This window comes from Neopsephotus bourkii, unplaced genomic scaffold (genome assembly GCF_033783945.1).
Source record: "Neopsephotus bourkii isolate Nb327-2 ecotype Australia unplaced genomic scaffold, CSIRO-AGI_Nbou_v1 NB_580, whole genome shotgun sequence".
Lineage (NCBI taxonomy): Eukaryota > Metazoa > Chordata > Aves > Psittaciformes > Psittacidae > Neopsephotus > Neopsephotus bourkii.
The window spans coordinates 335,890-356,508 of record NW_026901081.1 but is presented as its reverse complement, the minus strand read 5'-3'; the positions used below and the strand labels follow the sequence as shown (position 1 = coordinate 356,508).

The 20,619-nt window shown below is 47.9% G+C and overlaps 1 protein-coding gene across 2 annotated transcripts in view; it reads right to left on the bottom strand.

The window, feature by feature from the left end:
* Nucleotides 1-317: 317 nt before the first annotated feature.
* POLD3 (DNA polymerase delta 3, accessory subunit) overlaps nucleotides 318-20,619 on the bottom strand; it is a 34,266-nt gene continuing 13,964 nt past the window's right edge. Inside the window, exons 7-12 of one of the 2 annotated variants that reach the window (XM_061351341.1) lie at nucleotides 19,909-19,981; nucleotides 16,515-16,677; nucleotides 15,115-15,227; nucleotides 8,798-8,892; nucleotides 7,880-7,961; nucleotides 318-2,490 (exon numbers count right to left, since the gene is read on the bottom strand). In XM_061351341.1, coding sequence (XP_061207325.1) covers nucleotides 2,288-2,490; nucleotides 7,880-7,961; nucleotides 8,798-8,892; nucleotides 15,115-15,227; nucleotides 16,515-16,677; nucleotides 19,909-19,981 — 729 coding nt within the window. In that variant the 3' untranslated portion in view covers nucleotides 318-2,287. Of the gene's footprint in view, nucleotides 2,491-7,879; nucleotides 7,962-8,797; nucleotides 8,896-15,114; nucleotides 15,228-16,514; nucleotides 16,678-19,908; nucleotides 19,982-20,619 lie in introns of both variants that reach the window. The other variant, XM_061351340.1, reaches the window with a different exon arrangement.

Here is a 20,619-nt window from a genome sequence, read left to right as displayed (position 1 = left end):
TAGAGGGAGGTGGGGTGGAGCAGCGAGCTCCAGCTAGACCCTGGTAGAGGTGAGGTGCAAGAGCACGGGGACACCACGTCCTGCCAACATCTGCCATGGGAATGAGACAAAAAGGGTCCAAATTCAACACAGACCCTGGCATTTTGAGGTATTCTCACCCGTATTTCAGATGCCATAAACCAGTTTAATGCTTCCAGCCCTGCCTTTGATGGAAGAACATCGTATCCACTCCACCAGTGACATTGTGCCGTGCAGACAAATGTCACAGCAACCCTTGGAAATCAGAGTGAAGAATTAATGGACAGTTAACAAACAGCAAGAACAAAAGAAAAATGTCTTTAATGGGTTTGTTACTTATTACTTTTCAAAATACACCCTCCATTCCAGCAAAAAAAAACCCCAGGAACACTGCAGCAGTGTGGTTAACAGTTAAATTCCCTTCATAAAAGGCAGAACAAGGTGGCTCATTCTTTCCACATGGACCTCTGCTGCTCACGTCACTCCAACCTGGAGAGCTGACTTAGGCTGACACACCTTGAGAGCATGAAACCTCTTTGAGCTTGTGCAGCAGGCTCTGTGTTTGGGTGGCTGGGAGTACCGTGTCATTTGTGGCTTCCCTCATCTTCCCAGCCTTTTTCCTACACATCTCCAATTCAGAAGGTCCAGAATTTAAGACCAGAGTTTAAGTTCTTACTGTTTCTAACGGGGAAGGGGTTGAGGGTGCCCTCAAACAGCCCTGTCAAGCAGTGATCCATGTGTCAAGCACCTGAAACCCCCCAGTCTGGACACCCACAGGCACACAGAGACACTGCTGCTTGTAGGTGTTTGAAGGAGATCCTCTCACGTGCCCTGATGGCACAGGGTGATGTGACTTCCAGCAAGGCAACTGGTGGTCACTATTAGGAGCGTGTGCTTTCAAATTCAGAGGCACTAACCTGATCTCCTGGTCAGAGTGACTGTAAACAGCTTTTCCTGGCCAAACATTGGATTGCAGTGGGGTGGCTGAAGACATTTCTTCCTTGGTGACACTCTTCAGGCTTTAGGTAGCTTTCTGCCAACCACAAACTCTTTATAAACCAGGATGTACATACATATCCAGACGTGTTGGAAACAACCACTGATGACATCAGTCACCCATTTGGGGTCCTCAAAGGCCCAGGTTCAGAAATGCTCAGCACCCACCTCTGGGAACCCTGCTCTTTTCTATGGATCTACCACATTTAGCACCAGAAAGCATCCAAACTGGCACCTCATTTCTGATTTAGTGGCCTGCAGTGCTTTATTCATCTCCAGTCACTGGTTCCTCAGCACCATTTGCTGTGACACACTTCCCTCAGCAGACAGAGGACGAGATGTCCTAGGAAACAACTCTCCTGGTGTCTAGATTATGCCTGGAAAAACACAGTTCAGACAACCCAAACCCTACAAAACCCAAAAGCAGGAATTCTTCATGGACAACACACCTGAGCGGTGTTATCAGCAGTGCCCTCTGATCCCCCTTCCCTTTGACTCCTTAACTTCCAAGGTTAAGGATACAGTTGCTTTCCCAATAACAGCAAAGCCTTCCCCCAAATTACTCCGGAGCCAGTTGGGTGGGAAGCCTCAGAGATGTTTTTGCAGACACAGAGCACCAACAGTGTCCCGGGTCTATAATTAGGCATCTGAGCAGTTTACAGAGGATGCGTTCAAGGAAGAAAAGAGTAAGAGAGTTTTATATGGGCTGCTTTGTCCAAAAAAAGATTATGAAAGGCAGAGCAAAAACTATTTACCAGTCTTTGGGGGAAAATCAAGTTCATTTCATTCAGTTAAAGCTGAAGCAGATGTTCAATATTTGTGTGTATGTCTCAAGACCGGTTACGTTACAGCTTCAAACCAATGTGACCATTTACATCAATCTGGAGAACTGGGGGTGTAAAAAGAAGGGGGAAAAGAATGCAACAACTCAACTCTTTGTTTTGTTCCACCGTGGAAGAGGCCTCAGCACCAAGCAGGTAAAAGGCCATATTAAAAAAGATTTTAATGGGATAAATGGGGAGTCTTTCAAGAGTTCCTCTAGATTTTGCTTCTAACTGGTGCTTCCCACATGCCATAAAGAGGATTCAAGTTATTACAGTCAGGAATTACGCTTTTCTCTCATACCAAATCTAGTCCAGAGGGCTTACTTACACAGTAAGCAAGATATCTTACGTAAGTGAAGATTGCATGTTGTCCTCCTCCCATGCAGCAGCTTGCAGAACGCTGCACAAGAAGAGCAACGGTCCCAAAAGGACCAGGAGAAAGACCCAGTTCATTTCTTCTGGAAAAAGCCCATGATGGAGGCCTGTTTGTTGGCTCTGCTGGCACCAGCCGCTCCTTTCTTCACATTCTTCCTTTCTTCCTTTGGTTCTCTCTTCAGAGGCAGCACAGGCTGTTTGGGTGCAGCTGGTGGCTTGGTCTTGAAGTCATCATCACTATCTGTGCAGGACTCGCTCTCATAAACCTTCTCAGTCACTGGTTAAGAGACAAGAACAGATGATGGTGGTTAAGCCTCCGTACCAGAGAGCAGAGACCTCCCTGCTGCAGGGGAGGAAACGAGCGTTGCTGGAAATGAGCATTTGGGGCTCCAGGAGAACGTGTCAGATACAGGAATTCAGTGCATTGCTCAAGGTCAAGCAGTAGATCCAGATGACTGGATGGGCTTTGCATGCACTGACTCAAATCGCTTCCCCTCTTTCTTAAGTGCGAGATGGCAGGTTAATGACTCAGGAGCTTTAATCACAGAACATGCAATGGTCTGGATTAGAAGGAACCTTAAAGCTCCTCCAGCCCCAACCCCTGCCATTGCAGGGACCCCTTCCACTGGAGCAGCTTGCTCCAAGCCCCTGTGTCCAACCTGGCCTTGAGCACTGCCAGGGATGGGGCAGCCACAGCTTCTCTGGGCACCCTGTGCCAGCGCCTCAGCACCCTCACAGGGAAGAGCTTCTGCCTAAGAGCTCAGCTCAGTCTCCCCTCGGGCAGGTTCAAGCCATTCCCCTTGGCCTGGCCCTACAGGCCCTTGTCCCAAGCCCCTCTCCAGCTTTCCTGCAGCCCCTTTAGGCACTGGAGCTGCTCTCAGGTCTCCCCTTCAGAGCCTTCTCTTTTCCAGTGTCATCCAGCTCTTTCCAAATGGTTTGATGTCACCACACACATACATGCCACATGCAGGCCTTCGAGAGCCACAGCCCAAAGCTCCCCAGTGGGAAGGTCCCTCAGGAGAACAGTTCCCTTTCCAAATCTATTCAAGTGTTGCCCTCTTCTTAGAAGCAAGGCCCAACTCTCCTGAGGACCATCAACTGACAAGCAGCCATCAGAAAGTGATGAATCTGCACGTGAGCAGAATCCATAGTTCAGCATCAGATGATGGAATGTCTATTTTATAGTCAAAAACCACCATTCTGAGTTGGCCTGATTTCCACAGGGACCATAACAATCAGATTGCCCTGAAGTCCAGATGGGACAACCCAAAGACAGGCCCAGAATTCCCTCACCAGCACCTCAGATGGCCAGGGAAGCATGAAGCAAACATAGATAAAGCAGTACAAAACCTTGGGAGCAGCTTCTTTCTACAAAGGTGGGCAACCAGAAAGAAATCCCTTCAAAACCCCAATAAACCCAAACCCATGAGTGAAATCAAGGGCTCTGAAGGGGATTGCCAGCTCACTGCTGCCAGCATCCAGGGATGGAAAGCTAAGGGATATAAAGCAAGGCTCACGGATATTAAAGTGGAGTCAGCTCTGCTGATGAAAGCCACGGTTAGACACTAGTAAATGTTGTTGTATCAGCTTTCCCAGCAGTGCTCTGGGATTCCTCTAGCAAACCATTTTTCTTTAGCAGCTCTATGCCTTTAAACAGATGTCCCAACTTCCCTTCTTCTGGGAATCTGGCTTTCACTTGTATTAATGCATCAAATCAAAGCAGGTTTTCTACGTAACCAGAGACTGGGAAGAGGAATGGTATGAAACCCTTAGCAGATGCTCAAACAGGGACTGCAAACCCAAACTAACCCTCATTCAGAGGCAAGGGGGTTTTCAGTGAGCAGCTTTAACTGCACTGGCCACTATTGAGCTTTATAAAGTTATCATGTTGTCACCCCTGTCAGTAATCACTGCTAAGTCCAAATGCGTGCACTGAATCCCCTCCAATTGCAAGATAACAGTTTAGATCAACTTTCTCTCACTGCCATCTCAGCTGAAGTCCAACTCTGTATCTGCAGCAGATATGGGCATGCAGACAGATATTGATGCTCAGCTCAGAGCCAGACTCACTAAATCAGTGGTAACTCAAACTACACGAGTTCTTAACTTAAACTGGTGCCATAAGACAAATTTACCTACAATATACATATATATATATTTCAATTTGCAAGTCCATGGAGTTGCTTCTGGATAGTAAGACCTCAGTTTTTTTGCTTTTTAAATGTAGATGCTGCCTTTCAGCTGTTACATTCAGCTCTGGGGGCAGCAGCACAAGAGGGATGCGGAGCTGTTGGAGCAAACCCAGAGGAGGCCGTGGAGCTGCTGCGAGGGCTGGAGCAGCTCTGCTCTGGAGCCAGGCTGAGAGAGCTGGGCTGGGGCAGCCTGGAGAAGAGAAGGCTCCTGAAGGGGAGACCTTAGAGCAGCTCCAGTGCCTAAAGGGGCTGCAGGAAAGCTGGAGAGGGGCTTGGGACAAGGGCCTGTAGGGCCAGGCCAAGGGGAATGGCTTGAACCTGCCCGAGGGGAGACTGAGCTGAGCTCTTAGGCAGAAGCTCTTCCCTGTGAGGGTGCTGAGGCGCTGGCACAGGGTGCCCAGAGAAGCTGTGGCTGCCCCATCCCTGGCAGTGTTCAAGGCCAGGTTGGACACAGGGGCTTGGAGCAAGCTGCTCCAGTGGAAGGGGTCCCTGCCCATGGCAGGGGGTTGGGAATGGAGGAGCTTTAAGGTCCATTCCAACCCAACCCAATCTGTGATTCTATCCTTTCTAGCCTTAGGAAGTGCAAGGTAGAAAATGCAGCACTTTAACCCTCAGCAATTCCCCTTTGCTATATACTAAGGGCAGACATTCGACTGATAGAGTCCCACTTGGTACAAGTCCTGTTCTTAACCCCACTGACACTTTAATTGCTCAATTCCCCTCAGGGCTAATCCCTAACTTACTTTTGCTTTTTGACACCAATTCCTTGCTATTGCAGATGTTGTGAAAATGATCTCTTCAAACCATGGAGAAATTTCAAGTACAGCCTAATCCTAATGTTAGGATTTAACATCTCTTAGAACCTAGTCCTTGTTTTGAAAGACAGCAGGGAGAGGGGGGAAAAGAACCCCCTATATTGCAAAGAATAACAGCAATTTACTTTAACCTGGGAGATTTGCAAGGTATTTACCCTTCCAGTGATTAGACCTGTGCATGGAAAGGGAGGAGAGAAAGTGGACAAGAAGCAGACAGCAAGTTCTATGCAGGAGACTGCTAGGGTTTTAGTATGGAAAGCAACCCCTCTTCCTTACCCATTTCCTCAGTTTCCCAGCTCCATCCACCCCCTCTGTCCCAGAGGATCTGTCTCCCAAAGCACACCAAGGGCTTGCATTTCCCTTCTCAGATAATGGTAGTGGATAGGACTGTAAAACTAAAGGTCTGGATTTCACAAGAGACTGTTAAACAACTTGGGAATGAGAAGAAGGGAAAGGCAGGCGGTATTCCCAGCACTGGTACGTTTGGGAAAGGCTGGAAAGAAAGAGAGGAGCACTCCTTGCTGGAAGCTGAACCCGGAACAGTCATTCCTGCAAGCCCTGAATACAGAGCTCCATCAACTCCACTCCTCAGATAATGCTTTCTATTTTCCTTCCAAGTGTTTTAATGGTTTTATCTGGGATGGGAGAGCAAAACACCCCATAACACAACCAGCCAAAGCACTCAATAGCTTTGTGCAAGGCCAATTCTTGGACACAACTCCAGGATTTGAGACTTCACTTACCAACATAGTGTTTCTTTAAAGGAGACCCACAAAGTTAATAGGAAACAGAAGATACAACTACACTGATAGGTGCAGACAGACACAAGCTGACTCAGGTCCAGGCAGCTCCAAACCTGGGCCAAGCAAGTCTGTGCCTTTCTATGCTCATGCACAATGACAAACCTGTGTGACAGCAACAGATCTTCTCCTAGGACTGGCTGAGCTCCCTTGACATCGGCAAGGCTGGAGAATATGAAGCATCCCATACAATTCAGCTGACAAAAACACATTCCACCCTCTTAATGTTTTTTAGCCTTTAAATAATAGACTTTGAACTCCTGCAGCTCTGCTTCAGTGTCAGGACACAGAGGAGGAAAGCACAGGGGTGATGCACAGCTTTCCCCTGGACACAGGAGGAAGCAGGGTCCAGTTGGGCTGGAATTCAAAGCCTTTGGCTCTCAGTACTTGTGTAGAGGGTCTCTTCCCTCCTGAAAGCAGAGCTGCCCTTATCAGAAACAGAAACCCTCTCAAGGATTTAAGCTCCAACTTACTCTTATCTGGGATACTTAACGTTTATATTAACATATAACCAAGGTCTGCTGCACAGCTTTGGATTTATCCCCAAATGAGGAGAATAAAAGCAAACATAAAACCCACCCCACTCCCCCCAAAAATACTCAAAATCATCAAACCAAACTGATCCCAGCCAAAATCTACCCCAAAACTTAGACCTTTCCCTGCATCATCTTTAAAAGCTTGTAGCTTTGGAAGGGAGAGCAAATGAAGGAGGTGCTCATGGTGGCAGGAGGGAAGGGAGAAGAACTGAAAGAAAAACTGTGAATCATAGAATCATAGAATAGTTAGGGTTGGAAAGGACCTTAAGATCATCAAGTTCCAACCCCCTGCCATGGACAGGGACACCTCACCCAAGGCCTCGTCCAACCTGGCCTTGAACACTGCCAGGGATGGAGCATTCACAACCTCCCTGGGCAACCCATTCCAGTGCCTCAGCACCCGAACAGGAAAGAATTTCCTCCTTATATCCAATCGAAACTTCCCCTGTTTAAGTTTTAACCCATTACCCCTTGTCCTATCACTACAGTCCCTAATGAAGAGTCCATCCCCAGCATCATGGAATGCTTTGGGTTGGAAGAGACCTTACAGCTCCTCCTGCTCCAGCCCCTGCCACAGGCAGGGACCCCTTTCCACTGGAGCAGCTTGCTCCAAGCTCCTGTGTCCAACCTGGCCTTCAGCACTGCCAGGGATGGGGCAGCCACAGCTTCTCTGGGCACCCTGTGCCAGCGCCTCAGCACCCTCACAGGGAAGAGCTTCTGCCTAAGAGCTCAGCTCAGTCTCCCCTCGGGCAGGTTCAAGCCATTCCCCTTGGCCTGGCCCTACAGGCCCTTGTCCCAAGCCCCTCTCCAGCTTTCCTGCAGCCCCTTTAGGCACTGGAGCTGCTCTAAGGTCTCCCCTTCAGGAGCCTTCTCTTCTCCAGGCTGCCCCAGCCCAGCTCTCTCAGCCTGGCTCCAGAGCAGAGCTGCTCCAGCCCTCACAGCAGCTCCATGGCCTCCTCTGGACTTCCTCCAGCAGCTCCACGTCCCTCTTGTGCTGCTGCCCCAGAGCTGGATCAGGCCTGCAGAGAGGGGGTCTCCCCAGAGCGCAGCAAAAGGGGAGAATCCCCTCTCTCGACTGCTGCTCACACTCTTTTTGATATATGCTCTTGGTAATCAAAAAAGAGTCAGGATTCAGCTCCAGCTCCACAACTCCCTGTGCAGGCCTTCACCAAAAGGGCAGTTATCTCTATCTTGCAGCATGAGGTTGAAGTGGAACAGCAAAGTGATTTTGTGAACCTCTTTCTGAGCCTGGGGGATGCTGGCCTTTAAACATCTTCAGCACATCTTCAGTATAGTTCCACTGAGGTGTAGAAGAGAGCTTACCCATGCAGCCTTCCTCATCATCAATGAACATCTTGGATTTCAGCACACGCTTCCGTTTCCTCTTCCTCCCTCCAGCTGAAACCTGAGGGACATTGAGGTATTGTGAAATCCAGAGTTAAAGCCCCACACACAGATCAGAACAGCATCAGTCCTGGGTGTGCAATGTGGTGTCCCTCATGAAGCTGAGCATGAGTTGAGAACTAAACCTGTCTCTTCCCTGGATATCCCAGTCTCACTTTTCATGATGCCACAATTCCCTCCATCCCACCAGGACAAATGTCAGAGGGAGGAAACACAAGTGAAATGAGACCTCAAGCTTTCCCTTGTGACAGCACAGGGGGACGTTCCTCTTCTGAGCCATGTGACAGCTTGAAACGTGTTTAGTTATATGGGAAGGTGGCACCAGGGTTGTCCCATCAAACCCCTGAGGAATGAGGAAGCAACAAGCTGTGCAAGCCACCACAACTGATGTGACGCAGTTGCACCCTCAGTAAACCTACATGGATTTTCTCTGCTTCGAGGTTAACTTCTTGCCAACTCCAGCCCACCCCCTTACGCAGCAGCTTTCCTGTGATACAAGGTTGGATACCAAGAGTCTCTGGTTTCATTTCTGGCCCTGCCCTGGCTCCCAAGGCCAAGATTCAGAGGGAAAAGTGTTGAAATATGAGCCACAATTCATAGAACTGTTAGGAGGGGAAAAGAGAAGCAAATAGAAACCTGCCTATGACAACAGAAAAGTCAGAGTTTAAATAACAGTGAGAAAATGAATGAACTGGTGAATGTGATGTATTCTTTCAAGCAGGATGATGTGATGGGCTTGAAAGGGAAACAGGACTTCCCCTTCAGCATCTTAAAAGTGCTTGGGAAATGCCCATCGAGTCAGATCAAACCAGAAGCTCATCACTAACATGCTCTTACCTCTGTGGATGCAGGCTCCAGTTCAGTTTTTAGGGCAGGTACGGGAGGTGGAGATGGAGCTTTCTCTTCCTCAGGTGTAGGAGATGGTGGGATACCTGCTAAGAAGATGAACATTGTGATCACACCCAGGGCTAATGCTACCCCTCTGTCTTAACTAATACCATTTAACTCTGAGCAACTGCTTGTAACTTATATTTAGATCAAGGTTTACAAGTTCTCCCTCAGGTTTGTTTAATTCAAGTCAGGACAACTTGTCTGGAGTGATCAGTCCCCAGCCAGATGGCTCCCCCAGTGCCATGTGCTGCAGCTCCCAAAGGAAGGAAGGGGGGATAGGATGGGAGAAGTGCATTTGGGATTTTGGTAAGCCAAAAATCCATCCCTCTAAATGAAACCTTAAAAATAAGCCCAGAAACTGGCAGGTTTTAGCCATGTATTTCACTTGCTCGTTGAAAAGATGGACTGGAACTCATTTAGTGATTGATGGAGTCAGGGTTTAAGGCCACATATTCCCAGTCACTGGCTGACTTCAGTTTCTCTACCTCTCCCCCATCACTAGAACAGTTACTGATGGTGCTACACATTCCAAAACAATCCATGTTATTAGCTTGGAGCTACCTTAATCCAAGTGTAATAATAGCATCACCCATCCTAAAAGATCACCAAGAAAAACCTCAACCTTTTGTTGGCAACCAAACCACCCCAAAAAACTAAGCCCATTCTCTCCTGTGCCGTCATCTGTGCTCTCCTCTAGGTGCAAGGACAGAGTGGAATCATTTTAATGCCAAAAGTGGCTGAAATAGTCAAGGCCACTTCATGAAGAGCAAAACCAGGTCTGGAGCTTCTACCAGCAACGTCAAACAGAGCCTTAGAGAGGCTCACAAAGGGGAAAGTCAGGGTCATTCTTCTGTGGGGCTGGCAGGAGGACAGAGCCCTCATGGGGAAGCAAAACCAGTGCAGGGCAAGGAGCAGCACCTTGCACCATGCAGCACAGTGGCTTTAAGGAATCCTCTCCAAATCAAAGGGAGAAACACTGCCATGGAGGTCCTCAAGTGTGGGGCAGAGCTAAGAATGGGGCGGGGGGGGGAAGAAACTCCTCATCTGACCTATTGCTTAAGCACAGCACCGATGTGGCTGGCTGGGAGGTCAGGGTGCCTGCTTGGCTTCTGCTCCCAGCTCCACTGGCTGCAGCCCTGCATTCATCCCGTTGTTGTAACAGGAATTCTGGATCCGTGGCTGTCCCAGGCGATTAGGTCAGTGTTAAGAGTTATGACTGTTGGCCAGGCAAAGGGCCAAGTGACCTTCAGAGGTTAAGAAGGGCTCAAGTGAAACAGTGCTTGGCTGCCAAGGCTAAATAATAAATGACATTCTTCAAACAAGGGCTCAGCCTCATAACTACTTCAGTAAGCAAGGCACAGAAATGCAAACAGAGAGGGATAACATGACTCGGTATTCCACCTTGCTCCAGAGAGCTGGGGCTGGCAGCTGTGCGAGGATAAAACACCAAACAAGGGATCAGCTCGAAGGTGTTAACTGCTGGAGCAGGCAGGAATTGCAGCCCGGGAGCTGCAGGGAACTCAGAATTCCCAGTATTTAGCAGGCTCACAGCAACTGGAGGCTGGGAAGAGCATACATTGCACTGCACCAAACCTGCTGCTCAGCCAGCCACACCACTCTGAAAGCAGGCTAAAAAGGGGTGCAAAGCAGCCTGCTGAACACAAGCAGAGGCTGCTGAAGGTACCTGCAGTGTGTCAGCTCACTGGGGGCAGATTCAGGCTTTGTTTTCAGCCTCCTTCAAACAAGCCCACCCCAGCTTTTGGCAGGCAGAAGGCACCTTCTCCCCACGTCAGAGTGTTTCGGACTACCACCAAGCTGCTTCTCTATCCCTTTATTATCCTCTCCTAGCCAACACAGCCCTCTGACATGTGCTAACTCCTGAGTCAACCTCTAGCTGCTGCCCACAGTTTACTCAAGGGCAACAGCTGCATGAAATGGATACAAGTTGGGCAATTGGATGTCCCAAAGATGTAAATCCTGGCTTTGTTCAGCCTGCTCTGACCCTGCCTGGAAAAAAACCCCTGTGAGAAGCTTTAGTGCTGCTGCTCTGTGAAACAGAGCGAGTGTGGAGGTTACAGTGCCACTGAAATCACCCTCCAAAGTGGCTGTAAAACACTTGTCAACACCGTGAAACGCTGCCTGTGTTGGTCTAGCTGGAGCTGCCAAACCCTCCTGTCCTCTGTGGACACACTTGTGTAGTTTATTCTGGCACTGGAAGCAAAACAACCTGCAGTGACTAAGGCACCCTCATACTAATATAACTTTTTAATGAAAAAATCATTTAAATGGGGAGGATTGTGCCTTATGCCCTCTCTGTATATCCAACTCGGTACAATGTGCTGACACCCGTGTAAGAAGAGCTTATTTTGGGCTATATTCAGTATGTAAAGAGCAGACTAATATAGAACGATGCAAAAGACCTGCCCTGATATAAATACAGCCGTACAGTGCTTCACACCATGGAATCCCAGGCTGGTTCGTGTTGGAAGGGAGCTTAAAGCTCCTCCTTAAAGCCACAGGCAGGGACCCCTTCCACTGGAGCAGCTTGCTCCAAGCCCCTGTGTCCAACCTGGCCTTCAGCACTGCCAGGGATGGGGCAGCCACAGCTTCTCTGGGCACCCTGTGCCAGCGCCTCAGCACCCTCACAGGGAAGAGCTTCTGCCTAAGAGCTCAGCTCAGTCTCCCCTCGGGCAGGTTCAAGCCATTCCCCTTGGCCTGTCCCTACAGGCCCTTGTCCCAAGCCCCTCTCCAGCTTTCCTGCAGCCCCTTTAGGCACTGGAGCTGCTCTCAGGTCTCCCCTTCAGGAGCCTTCTCTTCTCCAGGCTGCCCCAGCCCAGCTCTCTCAGCCTGGCTCCAGAGCAGAGCTGCTCCAGCCCTCGCAGCATTTGATCACCAGTTGTTTCAAACCCACAAGATGGGGCTAAATCTTCCTGAAAAGGGGCAGTGTTCTTACTCGTAGTTTCACAGGTAGAGCCCTATCTGAACACAGTTCAGTCACAGCAGTGGCTATAGACAAGCATCACCTATCTGCAGCTGCACGCCTGCCTAAGGCCGTGCCTCCTCCTCCTCCTCTGCTTCCAGTGGAGGTCAGCCAGGTTAGCAGCAGCAGCAGCCACACTCTCGGCCTTTGCTCCCACCCTGGGGGTGCAGCTTCCCATATTGCATCTTGCATATTTAAAACTCACCCCTTGATCATCTGGGGGGTGCTCATGCAGGTGGTGGATGCACCGTGCCCTGTCCGGCAGCGATACCCAAATGCTGCGCAGCATATGGTGCCTTCCTCCCTGCTCCCACTGGGATGCAGCGTGGAACAATGTCACTCCAGGCCCCATTTTCCTCATTGATGCTGATTAAAATTGACCCTGCTCTCTGGAGAAACCTGCTCCAACCTTCCCAAGGATAAAAGCTCTTAAATCCCAGCTGCTATATATATTTATATGTAATTATTTGCTACTTACATCCTTATATTTGAACACTGAATGGAATATTATCAGTTTGGATTCTACATGAGTATTTCAAAGAACCCAACTCTATCTCCTTTCATCCAGTTGGATTTAGAAGGGCAAGCAGCAGAACCAAAGGGCTGAACACGGACCTCATCAGGGTGGCTTAAATAGCCATTAGCTTGAAAAGGAAGAACAGAGAAGCTCTCTTGATTCCCATCTTTCCCTTTTAAAAGGGAATAGCACTAAGCTAATCAATAATACACAGATTTGTACGTCTAAGCTATAATTTGCATACATTTCCAATTCTAATACACAACACAAAGCTCCACATAATGGAGAGAACAAAGAGGACTAGGTATGATGCAGGAGGAGCAAGAGCAGCTCTCCAAATGGAAAGTCAAACCTTCTGCCTGCATCTCCAGGTTAAACAGGAGCAAATCAAAAGCCAATCAAATGACTGAGTGAATGGCCTTACTTGTCCTGTTCTCAATGCCTAAAGCTACTCTGAATGAGGTCAGTAAGACACACAGGCTCCCAACCTGACCAGAGGACCAGACTGATGGCTTCTAATCACAAATCCAGTTAACTCACACTTAAGTGCACAAATGAAACAAGGCACAACAACTAAACAGACCTACTGCAGGCACTCAGGTAGGAGTACATACACAGGCTTTGGAGCAAACCTTGGGATGTAGTAAAGCAGATGGCACCACATCCAAAGGTATTAACTTCAGCACATGCTAAAGGTGAATATTCAACAAGAGACAAGAGCTCTAATATCCAAAAGTGGATATGCAGCAAGGAGTTTGCAGTATTCTCTACAGGTCATGCTTTGCCTAGAAAGGTTGGACCAGATGATCCTCGAGGTGTCTTTCAACCTGAGATTCTATGGTTCTACAGAAAGAGCTCCTCAATTCAGAACAGTCATAAAGCACTGCTTTTAGTCCCAGGAGCTAGAGAGAAGATAAGTAAAGCAGACTGTGCTCACCTCTGGGCTTGCTGTGTGCTCAGACCACTGCCATCAACACAGGAGGCAGAAAGTCCCCATCTCACAGCAGCATAAGGAACACTGAACCAAGAAGCCTTTGCACTTCAAGATTAGAATCAGGTATTATCATATTAGACTAGGTAGATTGACATGAGCTCTTAGGCAGAAGCTCTTCCCTGTGAGGGTGCTGAGGCACTGGCACAGGGTGCCCAGAGAAGCTGTGGCTGCCCCATCCCTGGCAGTGTTCAAGGCCAGGTTGGACACAGGGGCTTGGAGCAAGCTGCTCCAGTGGAAGGGGTCCCTGCCTGTGGCAGGGGTTGGGGCTGGAGGAGCTTTAAGGTCCCTTCAACCCAACCCAGGGATCCCATGATTCAAAGAGCCCTCCTGCACGCCTGCAACACAGCCTCATTTCTGCCCACTCCTGCTAGTGAGAGATTCCAGCCCAGCAAGAAGCGGTCCTTTCAGTGGCCAAAGGAGCTGATTTCAATCTTCCCTCTTCAGAGCTAAACACCACAGCTTGTCAGGAGGCTGAGTGATGAGTAAATGGAAAGACTGGATAATAGCTTACAAACATTTAAAGAAATAAATACCAAAGACTGTGGGCATATATACTTTTTTCATGGCCAAACAAGGAGCTGCACACAGGAATGTGATGAAATTAAGGCTAATCATGAAGAACAGCTTCCCGAGAGATTTATCATCCTGTGGGATAGCCCGGGCAGTGATGGATGCCTGATGACAGAGATCACTTGAAATTAGGCTGGGCAGCAAAGAACCCATGAAAATAGGCCTAAGGTGGCATGGAGACTGCTATGACATCCAACAGTATTCACCTCTCTAATTTGTATTGCAGATTCTCTTCATTCCATGGTTGTTTCTCATCTGGTAGCCACACCGAATAAGCAAACAGCTTCAGCTGGAGTCACCTCCTCACTAACACAACCTATTTCATGTTGCACCTATTTTTGACTGGAAGCTGTACACCAAACTGGTGGTTTCAATTATTTGCCTGTAATGATCCCCAAATTCTTTTCCTGATCAGTTTGCTGGATGAGTGCTCCATTTCACACATACTCGCCAGCTCGATCCCAACTTCTTTTCCAGTTATCTGTATTGAACGGCATTTGTCACCTCAATTATCCAAATTCTTTGGAATCCAGCCCTGCTGTTCCTCATTATAAACCCAAATCTTGCGACGTTCTGGGCACCCTCCTCCTCTCAAAGCCAAGAGCCACCGAGGAGACGCGGAGTCGCATCGGATATGGCTCAACTGCTTTGCCTCCAGTTTCTCTATTATCTTGCTTTTTTGGATGCCTCGCTTCCAACGCTCTCTTCCAACCCATTTCTATAAACAGACAGAATAAAGATACTAAAAATGACCCTGGGAAGGGGGGAGGTCACTTTGTGAGTGTTTATTCACCAGATAAACTGGTTATGACCAGTCCAACAGCTCTGGAAGGCATGCTCTCTTTCACAAGAGATTTGAGAATCTCCTTCCCACACGTCAGTGTGACTGGCAGCACACTTGGTGAGGAGACAGCCAGATCTGAGCTCAGCTAAAACAAAGACTGAATGACTGCAGCATCTCAACTCTATGCCCAAGTGCTTGCAGGGCAAGATAAACAAGAGAGCTCAAGCTACAGCCATTTGCACGGTCTTTAGTCCTTGAAACTGCAATCCTCTAAGTCCTGAACACTTAGAGTCTAAGAGGAAACCCTTCAGTCCTCTAAACTACAAGTCCTCAATCACTAACCAACAGCTTTAGATAGTAATACTGTCAAAATCAGCCTCCTGACCTCCATGCCTGGTTGTTTCTGCATCTTTTTTACCTTCCTCATCACTGCTGTCAGACTGAAGCTGTTTGATTCGCTTCCTTTTCTTCTTTACATTTTCAGGTTCTCTTTCTTCCTCATCATCGGACTTGTCCACCCTCTTCATTTTACTGCCACAACAAGAAAGGAAAAAGAGTAATGAATATGTGTTATCCCTTGTGTGTGCATGAAAGCACCACGTGTGTTTAGATGAGCATGTGTCCGATAGAAGTACTGCTAGCAAGGACGTCAAATACCTCTCTACCTCTTAAAACCATCACATACACTGAAGAATACTCACCTATACAATCAGGCATAGGTGCAGGAGCATTTTGAAGCCTTTCCCCCATACCCAGTTCTCCAAAACAAGAGGGATTTCTTTAGCCCCACGTTTTGCCCAGTACCTCACCTAGCTTGGCCACAGCACCCTGGCAAAAGAGCCTTTCTGATCTTGTCTCTTAAGCTGAGGCTCCCAAACACTAATGTCCCCAACAGCATCTCTCAGAAGCTCTTTTGACAGCCTGCTTGCCACTGACTGACTATGAGGTAGTGTCTCAGAATCCTGGAGCCATTTTTAAAGACTACTGGAAAAATAAAAGAGCTTCTTTCTTTTGAATGTTGGCAAGACATGTCAGACTAACAAGCCTGGAGGCTAAAGGCCCACGTAGCCTCCTAGAGCTGGGACAGCCCAAGTGGCCTTCCCAACATCCCACTGCCAACACGCAGCTTTCCAGGCCCTTGGCTTCTTGACTAAGACTAGCAATAAGAAGACCAGTGAGCACTAGCTGTGATGGTGGGCTGGGTGGTGATGTGCTTACCTATTTAGTTAGAAACAGATTGAGACCACCAATTAATTACTCATAGGCCACCAGAGAGCCATCAGCCTGTAATGATTTTTTGTCTCTGTCAGTTTGGGTTGGATGAAACACAAAGGGCTCAACTTCAAATTGACTTGGAGTCTCAGCCCAAAGTAAACCAGCGACATTGAAAGCAGCACTACATGAGCTATGGAAATCAACAAGCAGAACTTTGTGTGCTGGAAGCTGTGTACATATAAGTTTGGGAATATACTACCTTCCCTGCAGTACAGGTGCTCCTGCCAGCCCCCCCAGATTGCCTGCAGGGTCTATGTTAAGTCTCCTCACAGCATGAGGTTGTCTCATGGAAAGCCACCACTGAATACTACCTGGACCATGCACCTTCCATGTGCAATGGCATAAATGGCCCCAGGGCATCTACAGCACTAAATGGAAAAGAAATATTAGGAGAGAATTCTAAGGGAGACAATTTTAGCCTGGTTTAATGCAGTTTAGAAGCTGGAAACAGGAGGTGAGCCAGCACTGTGTGATCAACCAGCTCCATGCAGCCATCAACAAGTGGGTTAACACATTTTAGGGATCCTGATTGGTGTCACCCACCTTTTTTTGTCCTTCTGTTGACTTCTAGCAGGTTCTGTTTTCTTGCCAGGCTTCTCTACAACAGTATTAAGGGATGACTCTGGTTGTGCTTCAGGAACCGAAGGCTTGATTACTTCCTTCTCTTCCTTTGGCTGCTCAGGCACAGAGTTGACTCTGAGTTTATCTGTGGACAAGCCATTACAAAGAGAATACTGGGCATTCAGTTTGACTGACAACAAAGGATGGGCTAAAGAAAACCATTTACCAGCTTGGTTCTGCTGTTCCTGACAGCACAACCTAAGAAAACCAAGTGTGTCACAGCAGTTAAACCCTGTACAAGAGGGCTAAGAGGCAGAACCCTGACAATCACCAGGACCTGAGGCACTGCAGAAGGGTTGGGAGCCCCTCTTCTAGACATCCTCTTTAGCATAACGCCACATCCAGGATTTAGAAGGGAGCAACTGATCCATAACCAATTGCTCCCTTCTAAATTAGAGCTTCGGTCAAGCACAAAAGTGGCTGGAAACAGGACAATCAGGACTGATGAACAGCAAGGAGAGGTGTGTGCAGTCCCCATCCTGCATAACATCAGAGCCCAGAATTAGTATTGTCAGTAAGAGTTGTGGCTTCTTGTTCTACACTAACTCCAACGTGATTTAGAAATGTCCTCTTCTGCCTATAAGGACAATTCAGCTTCAAAAGGCTTAATCTAATACCACAAAAGAGATAGCAGGGGGGAGCAGACAGCAAAATACTGTATTTATCCACCTCATAGGTGGTGCTGTCAGCACACTAGCACCTGATGGCAGTCTGTGAGCTTCACTCAGCAGCTCTACCCCACCAGAAACAAAGAACAGGCCCGTTAGAAACCTGCACAAGATGCCCAGCAAAGAAAAAGCATTCAACAGGGAGATCAACCACATTCTTAGTAAGAACAGAGGCTGCTGAGAGGGCTGAGACTTCATGCCAATGCCTTTCTGATGCTGCTTGGAAACCAGGCTGCCTGCTTCATTAAGCAAGGGAAAATACCTTATGGAGCAGAGTTTGACTGACAGCTCTCTTATTTATGATCAACAGCAGAAAGCTGAAGGACCCAGTTATTGTTATCTCAGGACTTTCTGGCAAGGGTGAAATCTCTGATGCCAGGACAGACATACAACACGTAGGGAATAAATCTTACTCCTGGAACCACCCTCTCTCTTCTGAACACATCAGAATTTCCAGTTCTACTCTGTTTGCTCCTTCCCTGCAGCCACCTCAAGTTTCCTTGAAGTACTCCCTGATAGGACTCCATAAAGTGAACCCCATTGGAAATCATGGGAATGCATCCACAAAGCTTTCTCCATCACCACTGGGTCTTCTTTACCATGCAGTTTGCTGGGGTTCCAGCATCTGAACTCTGGTTCAGGGCTCTTCTTAGACCTTAATTTACTTGAGTTCATTGTAGTAACTGTGTCCTCAGCTCCCTCAGCCTCACAAAAACAGGAACTCAATGATGCCCAACAGTACTGTGTCTTGTGTGTTCAGTGCTGGAACTGTACCCTGAAACCTCTGACAGAGGGCTGTTAGAAAGTGAACTTGGCTGTTTACTCCCTCCCAGTAACTCTTCTTTGAATCCTTTTGTACTTGTTATAAGGGCATCTTTCTTCAAAGTCCTACAATCCTTTTCCAATGTCTATTTAAAAGGTATTTGCTTTAGACTTGGATCATTTAAGTCAGAAAGTAGCTCCAGAGGCCACCTAGTCTGAACCCCTGCTCAAAGGGAAGGCCACTCTTCAGTTTCACCCTCAGTTTTGAGGCAAGAAGTTAACCCTCCATCTAACTCTAGACTCCTCAGTGGTCTGTGATGAAAAGCAAGCGTCATTAACGCGCCCTGTATAACAGGTCTTGGCAAACACTGGGCCAAGAGCTAATCTTCCAGCCAGAAGTACTCACTTTAAATCAGATTTCTTCTGCACATACACACAGAAAAAGCCTTCCTGGGTTAGGCTGCACAAATATGTCATTTCCATTGATCTGCATCCAGCAAGCTTTTTGTCTGAAAAATTCCACTTAAGACTCTTAATTTTTGCCTTAAGAGCTGCAGGCAAAAGTATTAACCCCTCCGAGGCCAAAAGAGCAGAAGGATAATATGGAAAGTTGTAAGGAAAGAAGGGATACAAAGAAAATCCCACAAGGCTGACTGGGCAGGGATGAGAAGGAAGGAAGAGTTGTGCTCCTTTCTCTTTATGCCTCCCATCATATCTGTGTAACAACACACCTGAAATCATAGAATCATAGAATGATTTAGGTTGGAAAGGACTTTAAGATGATCCAGTTCCAACCCACTGCCATGGGCAGGGACACCTTACCCTAGACCATGTCATAGAATCATAGAATAGTTAGGGATGGAAAGGACCTTAAGATCAAGCTCCAACCCCCCTGCCATGGGCAGGGACACCTCGCTCTAAACCATATCACCCAAGGCCTCATCCAACCTAGCCCTGAACACTGCCAGGGATGGAGCATTCACAACCACCCTGGGCAACCCATTCCAGTGCCTCAACACCCTAACAGGAAAGAATTTCCTCCTTATATCCAATCTAAGCTTCCCCTGTTTAAGTTTTAACCCATTACCCCTTGTCCTATCACTACAGTCCCTAATGAAGAGTCCATCCCCAGCATCCCTATAGGCTCCCTTCACACACTGGAAGCTGCTCTGAGGTCTCCACGCAGCTTCTCTTCTCCAGGCTCAACAGCCCCAACTTTCTCAGCCTATCTTCAAATGGGAGGTGCTCCAGTCCCCTGATCATCCTCGTGGCCTCCTCTGGACTTGTTCCACCCAGGGCTCTGTTCAACCTGGCCTTGAACACTGCCAGGGATGGAGCATTCACCACTTCTCTGGGCACCCTGTGCCAGCGCCTCAGTACTCTCACAGGGAACAACTCTGCCTTATCTCCAACCTGAACTTGCCCTGTTTCAGTCTGAACCCATCACCCCTTGTCCTATCCCTGCAGTCCCTAATGAAGAGTCCCTCCCCAGCATCCTTGCAGCCCCCTTCACACACTGGAAGCTGCTCTGAGGTCTCCACGCAGCTTCTCTTCTCCAGGCTCAACAGCCCCAATGTTCTCAGCCTGGCTCCATACAGGAGCTGCTCCAGCCCCTGAGCATCCTCGTGGCCTCCTCTGGACTTGCTCCAACAGCTCCATGTCCTTCTGATATTGAGGACACCAGAACTGCACACAGTGCTGCAAGTAGGGGCTCAGCAGAGCAGAGCAGAGAGGCAGGATCACCTCCTTCAACCTGCTGCTCACACACTGGTTATCTTTATTTGCTACTCAGCTTTAAAAAGAAAGCTGTAATTCCAATATCCCCCAGGATTTTTAGTTTTCAAACTCCAGTTTCTGCAAACAGATGCATGTTCTAAAGCACTTACTCATGGCAGCTTTTCCAAAGAAGTTGTTCATTATGTTGCCCTTTGCTGGTGGTTTGCTGCTCGTTGCAGACACCTAGAAGCAAACAGAGGAGTAACCACAGGAATTATTCACACAGCAGAGCCCTCAAAATGCAGAGTCCTGCTTCTGGACAAGCAAAATAAACCTATATATTTTGTTGACTGGTCAGCGTGTTGGATTTCAGTGTCTGTTTAGGAGAATGTGAAGATCCTAGATGAGTAAGTTACTCACTACTCAGCAAGGCCTTCGAATGCAGCTTAGGTCACATTCCCATCTGATGGTTGACAGTGTTACTGAAATAAGTGGTTGAGACTTGGGTCAGATCCCAGGCAAGAACTGTTCCTTTTACAAACTATCAGTGCCTCAATTCACAGTAACTGACAGAGGAAAGAACAAAGATTGGCCAAACCATGAAGACTTTATCCAGCTACTCTGGCACGTCCCCTGCTCTGCTGAAATAAATATCACTGCTCAATTCCACTAAGAGAGCCACCACCACAGTGAAAAATCACATACACAAAACACCCACCTAAGGAAGCCTGGCCTCCTAATCCCATTTAGTTTCATGCAGAAAAAAGGCAACCAGACACTAAAGTTCCCCAAATATTCAGACACATATTTCACCAGAGCTAAATTCACTATAAAAATCAGAAAAATGAACTAAAATGCACTCAGCTGTTATTAAAAAAAGG